General features: G+C 41.1%; 3 protein-coding genes across 4 annotated transcripts; 1 reads left to right on the top strand and 2 right to left on the bottom strand.

Moving 5' to 3' along the window:
• Positions 1-304: 304 nt before the first annotated feature.
• On the bottom strand, positions 305-3,738 carry LOC132187005 (ATP-dependent RNA helicase eIF4A). 2 transcript variants are annotated; one of them, XM_059601155.1, is made up of 7 exons: positions 3,471-3,729; positions 3,331-3,379; positions 3,065-3,202; positions 2,101-2,334; positions 1,032-1,071; positions 842-939; positions 305-563 (listed from the first exon to the last, which is right to left on the bottom strand). In XM_059601155.1, exons 1-7 carry the CDS (start codon positions 3,518-3,520, stop codon positions 546-548), a joined length of 627 nt encoding a protein of 208 aa, XP_059457138.1. In that variant the 5' UTR covers positions 3,521-3,729; the 3' UTR covers positions 305-545. The 2 variants fall into 2 exon arrangements, with proteins under 2 accessions (XP_059457138.1, XP_059457139.1); XM_059601156.1 differs by lacking the exon at positions 305-563 and having other exon boundaries at positions 880-939; positions 1,032-1,137; positions 3,471-3,738.
• Positions 3,739-6,434: 2,696 nt separating this feature from the next.
• On the top strand, positions 6,435-16,367 carry LOC132186355 (uncharacterized). Its single transcript, XM_059600286.1, has 8 exons — positions 6,435-6,572; positions 6,789-12,135; positions 12,226-12,479; positions 12,559-12,706; positions 13,545-13,743; positions 13,831-14,151; positions 14,245-14,942; positions 15,301-16,367. Exons 2-8 carry the CDS (start codon positions 6,979-6,981, stop codon positions 15,958-15,960), a joined length of 7,437 nt encoding a protein of 2,478 aa, XP_059456269.1. The 5' UTR covers positions 6,435-6,572; positions 6,789-6,978; the 3' UTR covers positions 15,961-16,367.
• A 940-nt stretch (positions 16,368-17,307) lies between these two features.
• On the bottom strand, positions 17,308-18,039 carry LOC132186547 (ethylene-responsive transcription factor ERF098-like). Its single transcript, XM_059600524.1, has one exon. It carries the CDS (start codon positions 18,037-18,039, stop codon positions 17,368-17,370), a length of 672 nt encoding a protein of 223 aa, XP_059456507.1. The 3' UTR covers positions 17,308-17,367.
• Positions 18,040-18,265: the final 226 nt, after the last annotated feature.

Raw genomic sequence — 18,265 nt, 5'->3', positions numbered from 1 at the left:
ATCACTACACTTCTGCAGACGGCGGCTTAGTACTCTATCGACACTGACTCGATAATAGCTATTTCTTTTTTGAAAACTCCACTCACCCATCAGTATTTTAACTCAGCTCATAGGTCACCCCCTCCATGACTTAAACTTGTGATGTGGTGTTTAACTCTGATACCAAATTATACAAATCTTGGGTAGAACTCACTATTGAAAACCGGCTTGTAAGGGGAAGGTGTTCAAGAGCTTATATACACATGATTAAGATTAGACTTAACCAACAGCAGTCCTCAAAGTAAAATTTCTAATTTAGAATGAATATTGTCCCCGAACCAAATTATGTTTATTCTCTTCTTTCCTTCCATATTTCTGGCTAAAATAACAGATCTAAAGTACAAAATAACTTGGTATCGTTTTTTAATAAGCTGAACAATTCAGACAAAAAAATCAATATTGTTCCGAGTACTCACTGAAATATGATCACATGCTTCAACAATTAAAAGAGTACAAGGAATCAAGTCTTTTGACATGTTTCTGGCATCGCAAAAGACCATACATCTTCACAAAATCTCAGAGATCTGCAGTAGACCAAATTTCAAAGCCATCTCAGACCCAGAAAACAACAAGAAATAGAAGGTGACAACACGTCAGTGGAAAAAAAGAATTCTAAGGTCCAAAAATAGGACATAAATATGGTCCAGTTTAATGAACTATTGATAGATTTACATTTAACTTTTACTCGAAAAAATTAAAGGGGACTCCATCAGTTGCAATTATTTGTGCTTTAGATTCATGTTTGTCAAAAGACGTTTTCTAGAGCATAAATAAAGGAACACAAGGTAAGCAAGGAACTCACATTTATGGGCATTTCTGCTATGACAAGACTGCTGCTTTCTTCTATGTTTTTGAGGGTGACCACTTCACCCCCAACAACCATATTGATTACAATCCCATCTGCAGATATTTATATTAAGTTATTGTCAGAATGCGAATGCAAAAATCCATGCCATCTGACGAGTAAAATGTTATGGCATAGGTGAAAGAACCTGCTGCCAGACAAGTTGCCATGCGCCTCATATATGTTTCCTACAAGCCGGGCACACACAACATGGGAAAAAAGGTCACAACCCAACCCATGCATACTGCATATGACTGGAAACAAATAAAACACATCCACATGCATTAAAGATATTTAATAATATAGAATCTCAGTCTTTAGCGATCACGAGGGTGATGGCTAAGAAACCGCCACAACATATGAGGAATTATTAAGTATGGGTCGACTTTTGGATGGAAAATGAAGTAGCCTAGGAAACCCAAGGGGTTGGCCCAAGTGGTTGAAGCCTTGGTCTTAAAGTTTGCTCCCTTCAAGGTCCAAAGTTCAACATCTCATGGGTGCAAACAATCTCTTGGAGCCACACCCCTGGTGAAAGCCAGTGATTAAACCAGTTCCGTATAGTAAAACTTCTGAGGGTGCGGTGCACAGGACTGAAGTTTACTCTGCAGGGGTGGGTCCAAAGGGCCCTGCCTTGAAGAGGTTCTCCAACGTAAAAAATAAAAAAAATAAAAAAATAATTGTTTTCTTTCTGTGTTTTACTTCTTGTGTTATAAACGCAGATGGCAAAACATTAGGTAGATTGTCATCAGCTAGTCTGTAGACACCCTTTAAAGACCTCTCAAGGCACCACACAGAAAGAAGACTTTGGATGCTGTATGACATCTAGGATGATATATCAATTTTCATAGAGACAATATCCTCTGCAAAATAGGGCGCAACCCCACCAAGTGGAAGATTAAGAGGGAAAAACTGCACACGCTGTCGTTCAGTCATTTGGAGATGTGGTAGTCTGGGGTGCTAAAACATGCAATTACACAGACAATTTGTGTGCAAACAACAAAAAAGTTGGCATTATAATTGCAATCTATTGAAAAGAGCTCTGATCTGTAGGATCATTGCAAGGTCAAACAAGCTCAAAGTATATTTGCACAAGAACATGATATGACATCTTTCATAAGAAGTGATGAACAGTCGAGAAAATTGGCTTCAAGAGATTGTACAAATGAAGGCATGGAATTGTTCCACTTATCAAGTTATGAAGGAAGGACAGACTGCACCTTCTTTGTTGGTAACTCATAATTTATCAGAACACGAGCAGAAATGGGCAACTCCCCAGAAGCAAGAAGTGGGAGACAAACATCAGTCACAACTATCATATGAGACTTTTGTTCATCTTTTCCAATTTCACTGTCATCTCCTGATTGCACACTGACATTTTGGTTCCAGTTCATTGTGGCTTGCCGAAATTTCTCCAAAACTAGAGCACGTTCTGCTTCAGCAAGGTCACTGTACTGGCATATGGAAAACAATATGCACGGTATATTAGCAAACATTCAAAGTTCTAGCAAATGAATGGTTCCCAAGTTTCAAACCCTGAAAACACGGGTGCTGATGGCCAACAAGTTTACAACATCTCCGAAATGAATGCATCAACAGAGAATGCAACAGCACATGTAGAAACAAAAAAGAAGAAAGAGGGAGGAGGGAGGGTCATGTATGTGTTTCACAATATATTGGGTAAATTTAATATTAAAAATAGGAAACATCCCTGAAAGTAATACTTCAACTGCGTGGCAAAAATTGGTCCTACACCTGTTGGGAGTTTGTCATGAGATATGAATAAAACCAAACAGCATTAGGTACAAAAGCAACATGAGAGAGCGTGCTAAACTGCTAATGTTATACAATGACTTGATCATATATGTAACAAGGTTTGCTCACACTATCAAGCTCAAACACGAATTCATCCCAATTTCACATTCCATTCGTAAAGAATCTTTAACGAAGCGACCCATGAGCCCTTACCCAAAAATAAAGAGATCATTAATACATGAATTACGTTCACTACAGCAAAACACCCTTCAATCGTTACTACTTGCTCATTAGATTTCATAATACAAATACAGGCGCAACGAGAAAAAAGAATATATATATATATATAGCAACACTGCTGACCCAGAATGCATAAATCAACAAAAGTCATAAAATTAAGTGCACAAGTTAAAGATCAAAGAAAAGTACCAGAGGGGATAGAGAGATAAAGGGGAGGTTGGAGACGGCGGAGCATACGGCGTCAAGCTCGTCGCGCGAGCTGCAGCACACGACCGTCGGCAGGGAGTGACGCCGTCCCACCACGCCCAACAAGTCTACCAACGTCTCCTGCGCCAAATTCGATCGTACCATCAAATCAAATAATTTAGTTTTGACTTGGGTTTTCATTGTAATGTATAAATTGTGATACTGAGAAGTGAGAAGTTCTAAGTGATTAAGAAGAAGAAAACAAAAACCATTTTGAATCGGAGCCTGTCCACGGCTAGGTAGAAATGGCGTTGTTGACTGCGAGAGACAACAAATGGCGTTGTTGAAATTAGAGGAAACTTCAAAAATTAAAAATTAAAAAATAATAAAATAATAAAATAAATTGTACCTGAAATGGGAAGGGGGCAGAGAGGGAGCTTCGATTGCGTCTATCGCCATTGCTTCTCCACCTGAGACTCCTCGCTTTTTTACTTTCACTCTACAATTAGTTTCTCCTTGCCTGTCGATTTTGTTGCGTAATTCTTTACACGGCGTCGTTTCAGGAGCAACCCTTTATTTTTTATTTCCAGCTTTGCTGACTCGTGTCGGGTCTCGGGTGGTTTAACGGGTTCGATTCGAGGGGCAGGGTCAAAGCTAGGCTGTGAATCGCAGAGAAGAAAAGAGAGAGAGACACAGAGCATATTGGATTATATATTCTGTGTTTGCCATGAGCTACAAAGAATTTTTTGGCACGGCAAGAAATACAACTTAATATAAGATTCTATTAAAGCGTGCTGAGTTGTTAACGGAATAAATAATACTACAAGTTACTCTTACATCCTTCTAAAAATTATATGTTATTAACAAGAGAAATAATGCATTTTACCACTACAAATGAAGGCACAGGCATAATACACATCTACTATTATCATCATTAAACACGCTACTATTATTATTGTTGGGCGCACAACTATGATTACCAATAGATGCATATTATGCATCTACTATTACTACTAAATTTGACATGGTTGTCATTGCTAAACTCGTCAAAATTACTATTGTTGAACCTTGGGCTTTTTTGTCTAGTAGAATTGTGGGCTTGAGTCTTTTGTAGTTTTATGCCACCAACTCTTCTAATTTGAGTGAGTTCGAGGTTTGATTCCCTCTTTAATGAACCTAAGCCCAAAGGAATTATTCACCCAATTTTGAATGCCTAGACAACAACCAAAAATGTGCCTCAACAAGGGTTAAAACAAAAAATGATTAAAATATTAAATAATATAATTAACAAAAAACTAGTTATTATTTAAAATATATAAATATAACTTGTAATTTTTTGTTATGCCTAACATTAATTTATGAAGTTTGTTATCGATGAGTTTTTATATTTTAAAATCAATGCATGATTTATTTATTGTACTATTGAATATATCTTTCTCAATGCTCAATACTAGCCAAACAATCATTCATCTAATAATATCTTATTCAGTTGAATAATTAATTTAATTTATGACAATATTTATTACTGAAAAAACTATTTCAATATATGGTTGTTGCAACTAGAAAAATTAATGTCAATTTAATCAATGAATAAATTAATAAATACACAATATCTTTTTAAAATTTCTACCATTTTTTGAGCAAGCTGTCTAATTAGTATATTTTATATCTATTATACAAAATATTGATTTAAGTTACAAAAATTTTGTTATTTATCCTGATTATTTTTCAAATATAAAATTTGAGTAAATTAAGATTTTAAATTGATATATATAATCACGTTTTCAATACCCTTTTAGCCTAATGAGACAACAAGAGATTGTATATTAGAACAGAATAAAATGTACACATGGGTTATGCTGACTATCCCCCCTCTACAAATTTCCCTTGTCCCACCACTTCCTTTATGGCCAACTTTTAATTCTAGTAAAGGCAATTGCTTGATGGCTAAGGAAAAAAAGAAAAAGAAAAGCCAATTAGTTGATGGCTACCTACAAGTGTGCAAAAGGATCCAAGATTTATGTAATTTGGTGTCTCTATGTTACCAATCATGGAAAGGTACCTTCTAGGCCAAATTACATTCCTCGACCGACTGAGAAGGTGAAACACATTGCACATAAGATGTGACTCTTAATAGCCTCCTGCCACTTTTGGTGAGTATTGCTTTCAAGCTAAAATGCCAAGAACTATAACAACATCAAAGCTAGCTTTTTATGGGACTTTATTAGAAGGAAAAAAGACGGAGGAATAGAGGTTATAGGATGGGGATGTAACACCGCCAACCCGTTAAGGGGCAATTTGAGAAAGACGATTTTCTCTTCTTTAAAATGAACTTTTCCTTCTTTTAGTACCGCATGTATTTGAGTGACATTATAGCGGTTGAACTTTAATAAAGCTTATAATTAAATAAATTCAAAGCATGCCGTTCATAAAACATAACCAATTTAGAACATTGATAATCATAAGTTTTGTATAAGCATAACATAAAATCATATCATAAAACACATGCATAAAAGGGACAAGGGATATCACTAAAACTAAACATACTCCGATTCTAGCTAGAGGTTGGTCTTAACTAAGACCTTTATTGGGTTATCCATTTTTATAAAATATTTGTATAGAAATAAGCTTAGTGTTTAATATAGTTAAACACCGTTTTATGTTGTTGTTGGAATTAATCCAAAAATAAATAATTTAATTTAAATAAACATTTAACTTGTCAAAATAATTTCATTTAGAATTTTCCATACTTTTAAAACATTTTCATTTAGAAAAAATACATATTAGTCTATCTTCATTCTATAAACTTATAAAAAAATTCAGAATTTTTTAAAATTATTCCTTGAATTTATAAGTTATGGAATCACCAAAGTTAGCCTGTTTGAACCTTCTCCTAACTAGGTTATATAAATTTTGAAGCTGAAAAATACTTAATCAAGCTTACAAAAATATTTATTTGGCTTGGGCCCGATTAGCTAAATTGATCAAACGTGTTCTAAATTGCATTTCATGAAAACTCATGTAACTCAATCAAATCAGTAGCTACATGTGAATTTTTATTGAAAAATTAATATAATACAATATGGACCGGTAATTAGGTTGGGATAACCAGATTTAAAGTTTTAAACCTTGTCACCATTTTATGAGTTGGTGACACATTTTTCAAAATAATAAATCTCATGAGATATTGACATATTATTTGAGAACTAACTTTTGAGAAGAAGATTTGGGATGTGTAGCAGTTCTCTTATGTATACATAAAAGGATGTATTTACCAATTATTCATTATTATGGGGAACAAATAAAATTAACGAAAATACAGGGGAACAAACACGAAGACATCCAGACACGAAAACAGTTCTAAAGACTTTCTTCTCGCGCACTTGGCTCATCTCTCATTCCCTCTCTCGCTTTCTCCGGTTACAGTAGGGCTTCTATCTGACGCTCTCTCGTGCTCGATTCTCCGCGGCGCACGCTAATCCCGGCCGTTCGCTAACTTACGCCCCCGGAGGTGAGCTCCTTATCCTACGCCCCCTCCCATTTCTTGTTGATCTCTTTGCTTTCTCATTACCACCACATCGAAACCCTAACCAAACCAAGACACACTCTGTTCATATTTCTCTGATCACTATTTTATTTACTTCAATTAATCAACCTCTGCGTAATCGATCATAGCTTTTGATTTTTTTTTTTTTTTTTTAAATTTGTTGGTTGTTGCTTTGATCAGGGTTTGGCAGAGAGTTTCTAGGGTTTGATTGTATTGGATCATCGATTTCTAGCGTAAGATCTGTGAGAAGGGAATAGCAATCTGTGAGTCATTATTTTCGTGGTGGAGGGGAAAATTAGGGCTAGGGTTTTGATGCGTTGGCGGAGATCCGAATCCGTTAAACCGGTTACGTTGCGGGTGGGACCGTGCCATGGCTAATCCCGGAGTCGGGACCAAGTTTGTGTCAGTGAATCTGAACAAGTCCTATGGGCAACCTCCTCATCATCACCACTCGTCTAATTCCAGCTCGTACGGGTCGAATCGGACCCGTCCCAGTGGTCACGGTGGTGGTGGAGGAGGAGGAATGGTGGTCCTCACGAGGCCTCGAAGCTCGCAGAAGGCTGGGCCGAAGCTTTCTATTCCACCCCCCTTGAACTTGCCCTCGTTGCGAAAGGAGCACGAGAGGTTTGATTCATTGGGGTCGGGTGGTGGGGCTGCTGGTGGGGTTTCGGGAACTGGGCCAAGGCCAACTTCGTCTGGTATGGGGTGGACAAAGCCGGGCATGATTGCTTTACAAGAGAAAGAGAAAGAGAAAGAAGGGTTCAGTAGTGATCATGGGACTGATGGAATCGACCAGGGTGTGCTTAGTGTTGATGGGGTGAGTAGGGGGAGCACTGTGTATTTGCCCCCTTCGGCTCGGTCGGTCATTGCGGGACCCCCAGGTTCTTCTTCAGGTCAGCCTCAACCTCCTGTTGTGGCGCAGAAAGCCACGGTTTTGAGGGGCGAGGATTTTCCTTCTTTGCAGGCTGCTTTGCCTTCCACATCGGGGCCTACACAGAAGCAGAAGGATGGATTGAATCAGAAACAGAAGCAAGTAGTTGGCGATGAGTCATCCAATGAGCAGAGGGATGGTTCCCGTTTGGGCTCGCTTGTTGATATGCGCCCTCAAGTGCAGTCATCCCATCATGGTGTTGGGAATGGTTTGATTGAGAATGGGGCTGAAAGTAACAGTTCTGGTGGCTCATGGGTGTCAGAGCGAGCTCGGAGGAAGGAAGAGTATTTTCCAGGTCCACTGCCGCTTGTTCAGTTGAATCCCAGATCAGATTGGGCTGATGATGAGCGTGACACGAGTTTTGGTTTGACAGACCGGGGCAGAGATCATGGGTTTCCTAGGAGCGAAGCTTCTTGGGAAAGAGATTTTGATTTCCCCAGGGTTAGTGTTTTACCACAAAAGCCGATTCATAATCATTTTGACAGGTGGGGTCAGCGTGACAATGAAGCTGGAAAGGTTTCTTCCAGTGAAGTCTGTAAAGCGGACCCTTTCGGCAGAGATGTCAGAATGCCTGGTAAAGATGGGCGGGAAGGAAACTCATGGCGAGCTGCTGCCTCTCTTCCCAAAGATGGATTTAGTGTTCCAAAAGTTGAAAATGATAGAAATGGTGTCAGTGCGAGGCCGTCTACCCTGAATAGAGAAACAATTAAGGAGAATAAGTACACTCCATCACCATTCAGAGCTAATGCTAATAATGATATTGGAAGAACAGATATCGGGTATAGACAGGGAGGGAGACAGCCATGGAACAACAGTACAGATCTGCATAGCGGCAGAGGGGCTGAAAGGACTACACGGGAACGGTACCACAATGAACATTACAACAAATACAGGGGTGATGCTTTTCAAAATAACTCAGCATCGAAATCCTCATATTCATTGGGTGGTAAAGGGCTTCCTGTTAATGATCCACTACTCAATTTTGGTAGGGAGAAGCATTCACTCTCAAAGAGTGAGAAACCTTATTTGGAGGACCCTTTCATGAAAGACTTTGGAGCTACTGGTTTTGATGGACGGGATCCCTTTTCTGGTGGTCTTGTTGGTGTGGTTAAAAGGAAGAAAGATGTGCCTAGACAGACTGATTTTCATGATCCTGTAAGGGAATCTTTCGAGGCTGAACTTGAGAGAGTTCAGAAGATGCAAGAAGAGGAGAGGCAGCGGATCATTGAAGAGCAAGAAAGAGCTTTAGAGCTAGCTCGAAGAGAAGAAGAGGAGAGAGCACGGTTGGCCAGGGAACAGGAAGAAAGGCAGAGAAGGTTGGAAGAGGAAGCCAGGGAGGCAGCATGGAGAGCAGAACAAGAACAAATGGAAGCCATTCAAAAAGCTGAAGAACAGAGGATAGCTAGAGATGAGGAGAAGCAAAGGATGTTTATGGAGGAAGAGAGGAGGAAACAGGCTGCTAAACAAAAGCTTTTAGAATTGGAGCAAAGGATTGCCAAGAGGCAGGCTGAAGGAGCAAAGCCAGGAAGTAATTCTCTGGCTTCAGCAGATGAGAAAATGTCTGGGATGGTAGAAGAAAGAGATGCCTCCAGGCTAGCCGACTTGGGTGATTGGGAAGATGGTGAAAGAATGGTGGAGAGGATTACAACTTCAGCATCTTCTGATTCATCCAGTCTTAATAGGCCCTTTGAGATTGGTTCTAGGCCTCACCTTTCGAGTGATGGTTCTTCTGCCTTTATGGACAGAGGAAAACCTGTTACTTCATGGAGAAGAGATGTGTATGAGAATGGGAGCAGCTCAAACTTCCTTATCCAAGACCAGGAGAATGGTCACCATAGTCCCAGGAGAGAGGTATCTGTGGGTCGAAGATCTTTTTCTAGAAAAGAGTTCCATGGAGGAGCTGGATTTATGTCTTCTAGGACTTATCATAGAGGTGGGATTCCAGAGCCTCACATGGATGATTTCACTCATTCAAGAGGGCAGAGGTGGAACCTTTCTGGGGATGGAGATCATTATGGCAGCAACACGGAGATTGACTCTGAGTATCATGAGAATTTTGTTGAAAAGTTTGGTGATGCTGGATGGGGGCAAGGCCGTCCTCGTGGTAGTCTTTATCCTCAAGATTCTGAACGATCGTATCCAAATACAGAGTCAGATGGGCCTTATTCCCTTGGGAGGTCACGGTATTCCATGAGGCAGCCTCGTGTTCTCCCCCCTCCATCGTTAACTTCCATGCACAAGACGACCTACAGGGTTGAGAATGAACGCCCTGGTCCTTCTACTTTTCTGGAAAATGAGATGCAGTACAATCATGCAGCACGAAGTGAGCCTAGCATGCAGACTGGGTATGATGATAGTCATGAAGAGAATATTGGACAACGTGAAATAATTGGTATCCAGCGACAGAATATCGAGAATGAGGAACCAAAGCTAGATAATAACGCCACCCCAAGGTGTGACTCGCAGTCTTCACTCTCTGTTTCAAGCCCTCCTAATTCTCCAACTCATCTTTCTCATGATGATCTGGATGAATCTGGAGATTCTGCAGTAGTATCAGCTGCTGGAGGATCTCAAGATGCTCCCCTGTCAGAACCTGAAAATGAACCTGTTGGCTTACCCACCCAAGCTGAGAAAGAGAATGTGATGACTACCTCAAGTGCTGTCTCTACAGGTGATGATGAAGAATGGACATTAGAGAATGATGAACAGCTGCAGTTGCAGGAAGAGTATGACGAGGATGAAGATGGATACCAGGAAGAAGATGAAGTGCACGAAGGAGACCAGGAGTTCGAAGATATGCATCTAGAGGAGAAAGGGTCACCCCACATGATTGATAATTTGGTTTTAGGCTTCAATGAGGGTGTTGCAGTTGGGATGCCTAATGATGACTTTGAAAGAAGTTCGAGGAATGAAGAAAGTACTTTTGTGATATCACAAGGATCCACAGGCACTGTAGAAGAACGTGGATCTTTTAATGGAATGTGCGGTGATGGACAAGCCCTTCAACCTGTCAATGCCACTACTCAGGTGAGCGGTGATGGTTCTTCCAGAATGTTTCAGGAAACTGAGAAGGCAATGCAGGATTTGGTTATTCAGCCCAATAATGCTCCTCATACTTCAGCAGCATCTGAGATTTTAGATCATGTGGAGGCTTCTAGTAGCTCTGGTATGTCTGCTCAGCATCCAGTTCCATCTTCAATCAACTTGGCCTCACATTCTTCATCTGGTCCGACTGTCATGTCTACTGTACCTGCTGTACCGAGTCAAGCTGAGGTGCCTGTTAAACTTCAGTTTGGGCTGTTTTCTGGTCCTTCTCTGATACCATCTCCAGTTCCTGCCATACAAATTGGCTCAATTCAGATGCCTCTTCATATGCATCCTCAGGTTGGCCCATCCCTTAGCCACATGCACCCATCACAGCCTCCTCTCTTCCAGTTTGGCCAGCTAAGGTATACATCTCCTATTTCTCAGGGAGTACTGCCATTGGCTCCTCAAGCCATCTCATTTGTTCAGCCCAATGTTCAAGCCAGTTATTCTTTAAATCGGAACACAGGAGGTCCTCTGCCACTTCAAACCGGTCAAGACACATCTGCTCATAATCTGATGAAGAACAATGCTATGTCTCTTGCAATTGATAACCAACCAGATGTTGTTTCAACGCCTTTAGACCTATCTCAAGGGAACATATCGAAAGAGGTGAATTCATTGCCTGCAAGACAAAATGTTGGAAATAGTGTTATGCAGCAGGGTCATGCAAGGATTTCCCATTTTGGTGATAACAGTGCTAGGTCTGAATCGCATTATCGGGATGAAGATCCGGAGCACCATAATGCAGTTGTGAAGAACTACAATTCCTTGGCCAATATGAGAGAATCAGAAAGGCAGCATCAAAATGAAGCAGCAGCGTCTCAGTTGGTTTCAAAGGAAAGAGATTTGAGTGGGCCAAGGGCTCAACGGCCAATATCTGGTGGCAGAGGGAAAAGATATGTCTTCACGGCTAAAAATCCTGGCCCAAAATCTTCATATCAAGCTGCTGATGCTTCTCGCACAGACTCTAGTGGATTCCAGAGGAGGCCTCGGCGTAATATTCAGCGCACTGAGTTTCGAGTTCGGGAAAGTGCTGATAAGAGGCAATCTACTGGTTTGGTCTCATCTAACCACCTTGGGATGGATGATAAGCCAAACGGCAATGGAAGGGGTACAGAAATTTCAGCAAGAAGTGTGCCTAGAAAGGTGGTTGCGTCAAATAAGCAATTGCAACAGACATTAGACTCAGAATGCTTGAGCTCAAGTCTATCTACTTCACGGGAGATGGATTCTGGAAGCAGGGCTGAAAAGGGATCTGGAAAGGAAGCCTTGACAAAGAGTCAGAACATCCTACCTTCTGGAGAGGGAAACCTTAAAAGGAATATTTGTTCCGAAGAGGATGTTGATGCTTCTTTGCAAAGTGGAATTGTGCGTGTTTTTGAGCAACCTGGCATTGAAGCACCTAGCGATGAAGATGACTTTATTGAGGTGAGGTCAAAGAGGCAAATGCTGAATGATCGTCGTGAACAAAGAGAAAAAGAAAGCAAGGCAAAGTCTCGGGTCTCAAAGGTTTAAATGCATTCTCATTTTCAATCTGTTGTGCGCTTTGCTTTGCATTGTATGAATATTGTGTTTACTTTAGTGTGTTGTTTATACCAGATGCCACGTAAGCCTCGTTCTACTTCACAGAACACTATCATCCCAGCCAAGTTAAGTAAAATTCCCGCATCAGCGAGTGGAGAAGCGTCAAAGAGCCTTCGGCCTGATCTCATTTCCTCTGAGGGGCGTCGCTTGGCAAACATTGAAGCATCAGCTGGATTTAACGCTGCCATAGTGTCACAACCATTGGCTCCAATTGGTACTCCTCCTGTGAAAACTGATTCCCAAGCTGATATGAGATCCCAGGGAATCAGGTATCTACTCACCTGAAGAAATTTTAAATTGCCAAAAGGATATGAATTAGACATGGAAATCTCATATTTTCTGTTACAGGTCCCTCCAGACAAGCTCCATTCCTGTAGTAACCGGTGGTGGAAAGAGCATTGGACCAGGAGTGATATTTGAGAGCAAAAATAAGGTTGTTGATAATGTTCAAACATCATCTTTGGGGTCTTGGGGTGATTCACCAATTAATCAACAGGTATGCAAGACTAAGTGTTGCTGACTTTTCAATGTCCCTAGTCAATTCTATTTTTTGCAATCTCTGTTGCTCAATCAAATTTGAGTTAGGGAAAAGACTTGGTTATTTTTGCTTTTGTTTGTGTGTGTGTGATTATAGGCTCCTGCTATTTTTATGTTTTTCTTTTCCTTTTCCCCCCCCCTTCCTTAATACAGTATTTTAATTGATCAAATTAAAGTCACCTTTAGACCCTGGGAAAAAATTATGTTACTTTAGTGCGGGCTTAATTTTGTTTTATTTAGTACCTTGGTTTGCCGACTTTAATGAGTGTGCTGCATGAGTTTGGTTCGTAATATGGACTCATCTTGTTATATTTGGCCCTCGTGTGGTTGATGTGAGGCTGGGCATTTAGAACTATTAGGGACACCTAGTAACGCTTTGCATGTATTCTGTATGTAATGTGTGCTGCATGAGTTTTGTGTACGTGTGTAATGGATCTGTGTTAGTGAAAAGTTTTTTCTTGAAATTTTGGAGATCGACTGCTGTGTATTGATAGTGAGAGTCGAACAAAGTCTTTTTTTCCTGGTAAGCAGCATAAGTTAATATAGCACAGTTCCAAGAGTTCATGATTTTTTTTTTCTTAGGCATTTGATTTTTTTTTTTTGGGAAGTGATCAGGTAAAACTCAAGATTGATGGTTGCTACTTTGAACTTGACAATGCATAAATTATTGATCCTTAACGCGATGTCAAGCAACAGGCGCTGATCTATTTTCAGCTGATTCTACTCTACCCCCATCATATTTTGTAATGATTTGGTCATTATATCTGCCGAGAACTTGAAACTGACTTGTCTGGCAGGTTATGGCTCTAACACAAACCCAACTTGATGAGGCTATGAAGCCTGAACAATTTGATTCTCATTCTTCTGTTGGAGATCAAAATAGCTCAGCTAGCAAGCCCACCATGCCATCATCATCCATCTTGACCAAGGATAAGTCATTTTCTTCTGGTGCAAGCCCAATCAATTCCCTGCTTGCGGGGGAGAAAATCCAATTTGGTGAGCATGTATTCTCTTTTAAACTCAAGAATATCTTGGGGTTTCAATTGCCTCAATTCTGAAAGCATTTTGTATCTTTATTATCAGGTGCGGTCACCTCTCCAACAATTCTCCCTCCTAGCAACTGTGCTGTTTCTCTTCGGTATCGGTCAGACATCCAAATATCCCACAATCTTCCTGGAGCTGAGAATGCTTGCAGTCTTTTCTTTGAAAAAGAGAAACGTGCCCCTGAATCTTGTGATCACTTAGAGGATTGTGAAGCTGAAGCTGAAGCTGAGGCAGCTGCTTCTGCTGTTGCTGTTGCAGCCATCAGTAATGATGAGATTGTCGGGAATGGGCTGGGTACTTGCCCTGTCTCTTTGTCGGAAACCAAAAGTTTTGGACCAGATATTGATGGAATAACAGCAGGTGGTTTTTTCTTTCTTTATTTCTTTTTTCATCATAATTATTAACATGATTTATACCCTATTGAAGTGTATTTTTATTATTTGGCTGGTGCAGGTGGTGATCAGCAATTAGCAAGTCAGTCTAGGGCTGAAGAATCTCTGAGTGTTGCTCTTCCTGCTGATCTATCTGTTGAGACCCCGCCAATTTCCTTATGGCCACCCCTGCCGAGCCCACAGAACTCCTCAAGCCAGATGCTTTCACATTTTCCCGGAGGGCCACCTTCTCATTTTCCTTTTTATGAGATGAACCACGTTTTGGGGGGTCCCATCTTTGCATTTGGACCACATGATGAATCTTCATCTACTCCCCAATCGCAGTCCCAGAAGAGTAGTGCATCCGGCTCAGGGCCACTTGGGGCCTGGCAACAATGCCATTCTGGTGTAGATTCATTCTATGGTCCTCCAGCAGGATTTACTGGCCCTTTCATCAGTCCTCCTGGAGGCATCCCAGGGGTTCAAGGCCCTCCACACATGGTTGTGTATAACCATTTTGCACCAGTTGGACAATTTGGACAAGTTGGCTTGAGTTTCATGGGTGCCACTTACATTCCATCTGGCAAGCAACCTGACTGGAAGCACAATCCTGCATCATCTTCAATGACTGTGGGTGAGGGGGACATAAATAACTTGAATATGGTTTCTGCACAGCGCAATCCGTCGAACATGCCTGCTCCGCTCCAGCATCTTGCCCCTGGGTCACCTCTTCTGCCGATGCCTTCTCCTTTGGCCATGTTTGATGTTTCTCCTTTCCAGGTAAAGTTTGAAATAGTGATTCTGAATTTTTTTTAAGCATATGGTTGGCAGAATGATACCCCCCTCCCCCACAAAAAAAGAGAGAAGAAAACCTCCCCCAAAAAACTATTTTGAATTTTATTTTTGTAACTTAGGGAGCGGGTGTTTACAGCAGTATAATTGTAGTATGATGGATAACATAGAAGTGATGCCATTTAGCTAGATCTGTCATATGAGTTCGACGAATGTAGGCACTGTTTGCTGCAAGAAGATGGAAGAACATTAAATTTATATATATCTTGCTTTATATTTTTTTAATAGTCACTGTTACTTTTCTTTCTGGCATAACTAACAGTTTGATGATAATTACTGTACCCAGTCTTCTCCAGACTTGTCAGTCCAACCTCGTTGGCAGCGTGTTCCTGCTTCACCTCTTCAATCTGTTCCTCTGTCAATTCCATTGCAAAAACCGGTGGAAGGTGTACATACTTCTCCATTTAGCCATGGGCCTCCAGTGAACCAGTCATTGACTGCCAACAGGTTTGTTGACTCCCGATCTTCAACACCCTCTGACAGCAACCGGAATTTTCCTGTGGCAACTGATGCAACTGTCACCCAATTGCCGGATGAACTAGGGTTGGTAGACCCATCAAGCTCCACTAGCACTGGGGCTCCAGCACAGGCTGTGGTCACTAATAGCTCATCTGTAAACGCCATCACAGATGGTGGCAAGACTGATGTTCAGACTGGCGGTAGCAGAAACAGCAGTGGCCAAAACACAAGTTCCACTTTTAAAACTCCGTCGTCGGCTCAGCACAAGAATATGTCTGCACAGCAGTACAGTCATTCCTCAGGGTATAATTATCAAAGAGGAGGTGGGGTTTCTCAGAAGAATTCGGGGGCTGAATGGTCCCATCGCAGAATGGGGTTCCAAGGAAGGAACCAGTCTTTGGGTGCAGAAAAAAGCTTTCCCTCATCAAAGATGAAGCAAATTTATGTGGCTAAACAGACTAATAGTGGGACCTCAACAGCGTCATGAAGTTGGATTTGAGGAGAAAGGCATCAGATTGAAGCATTTCTCAAAATAAAAATTTTGCTTACTTATTGCAGCATCTATTCTATTGTATTGGTAGGATCCAATTAGTGTTGAGATGTGCTTTTTGTTGACTAGAATCTATAGATGTTTATGACGGTTTTCCCAAAGAAGGTTGCACAACTGGGTGGTAAATACCAAATTTTTAGTCTTCTAGGTTGTTCAGTAAGGAGGGGGAGGGATGGGTGTAGTGTGATATTTGTTGATAGGCACTTCTATCTATTGTTGTTAACCGGTGCCTAACAGTCATTCGTGGTCTATCATTTGTATTTTGGCTGCAAACCACATTGTTAATCTCCTGGGATGGATGTATTAAATTTTTTAATGATCCAGGTCATATTTTTTGCTTGTTAGTAATGATAAGTCTAGACTATGAGGTTTGCATGTCTCCCATTGTTTTTCCTTTTTATCATTTTTGGTCTAATTACTCTTGTTCTGTTTTTGCATTTGCAGAAAGAAAGTTGAATAGAGCTGTTTATTTTTTATTGCATGTCTCCCATTGTTTTTCCTTTTTATCATTTTTGGTCTAATTACTCTTGTTCTGTTTTTGCATTTGCAGAAAGAAAGTTGAATAGAGCTGTTTATTTTTTATTTTTTCTCTGGTAGGATGGAAAAAGGGGGGGAAGCAAGTGGGTGGATGTTTTTTTTTTTTTTTTTTTTTGGGTCCTTTTTCCTCCTCCCTTTCTGTTAGCTAGGAGAAGAAAAAATAAGTGAAAAAAATGGAAACGAATGAGGATAAGGAAGAGAACGAAAGGCTTTTTCATCAGTTTGATTGGATGGAAAGTCGAGGGAACTGGTAAGTGCTTCATTACAATATTTCCGCCCTAAAGTGTGCAGATGATGATAGGAGGTTGTGAGTGAAGACAACAGCTAGTGAGGTAACTAGCATTTGGCGACATTGTGGATGCATATATTGGTGCTTATGTGAATTTTCCTGGTATGCTAACTAGCAGAAGCAGGAATAATATAAAAAATGTCCGAAATGAAGAAACAATTCTCAGATATGTTGATTGCAAAGGACAATTAAAATTACTACTACTACAAATTTTTCTTTTTGGAGGTCTGCTCAACCATGAAATGAAAAATACGAATAGAAAAAAGAATTTCATTTTTTTTTTTTTTAATAGATACATAATTTCAATCTTTAAATCACATATTCAAACAACAAACGAACTTGGACCCATTTCCTAGGAATTTTATAACCTTAAACCACAACTTAAATTACGTTTCAACTAATATTCGACTCCAACTGCCTGGGACCCAAAAACTGCCCTGCAGTCACTTATCCGACACTATACTGTAATGCTAATACGTCTCCGTTTTATCAAGTTTTGTTTATTCTCAAAGCGAATGCTACAAATCCGTCATCATCCCTCTAAGCTCGTCCTCAGTGAACTTATCCCAGAATTCATTCTCTTCCTTAGAGCTCTCTCCCACTTCCACACTCACTGTATTGCTGCTCTTCGACTCATCCGCCCCTTCCCCTACGTTTGGCTTAGCCTCCTCTGCGGCTGCGCTTTGGCTTGTCTCCCCGTAGTCCGACTCTGGGAAGTTGAGCTTCGCCCTGGCTCCGCGGAACTCCAATGCAGCCCTGTCGTATGCTCTCGCCGCCTGCTCCGCCGTCTCGAACGTCCCCAGCCAAACCCTCGCCGCTCGCCTCGGGTCCCTTATCTCCGCCGCCCACTTCCCCCACGGCCTCTGCCTTACTCCCCTGTACTTCTTCTTCGTCGTCGTCATCGCTGTCGACGATTTGTCCTTCTTCTCGTTGCTTTCTGTAATGGGGAGGAAGAGATCGAACCCCGGACAGTTAATCCTGGATACTGGGCACGCGTCAGCACCCACGCTGGCTCCAATTGAAGGGAATGATGCTGACGTGTCATTCTGAGCGGCGGGTGGTAGCATTTGAAGGTGCAAATCCTGGGTGAGACCATCAATGCCGCCGTTGATCACTTGCTTGAGAGCTGACACCATGATGTCGTGCTCCACTTCCTCCGACACAGGGCGATATATCCCAGGAGAGGTCATATCTAACAGCATGAAACGATTTCAGTCTCTGGTTGGGTCTTTCAAGAATTTCTGATTTCTTCAAGGGTCCTTTTGCAGAGGTAACGATTGTGCGAGTGATTTGTGAATTCGAAGGCGAAGAAAGGGGGGGAGAAGTTTATTATTTATAAGGCGGGACTCCACGTAGCTGCCAGCTGGTACGCAGTTTATACACGGTAGATCTTTTGCTGAGGTTTCCTTCTGCTTC

Source organism: Corylus avellana, chromosome ca7 (assembly GCF_901000735.1).
Source record: "Corylus avellana chromosome ca7, CavTom2PMs-1.0".
NCBI lineage: Eukaryota > Viridiplantae > Streptophyta > Magnoliopsida > Fagales > Betulaceae > Corylus > Corylus avellana.
The sequence above is the reverse complement of the archived record's forward strand: the minus strand, read 5'-3'. Positions and strand labels throughout refer to the sequence as shown.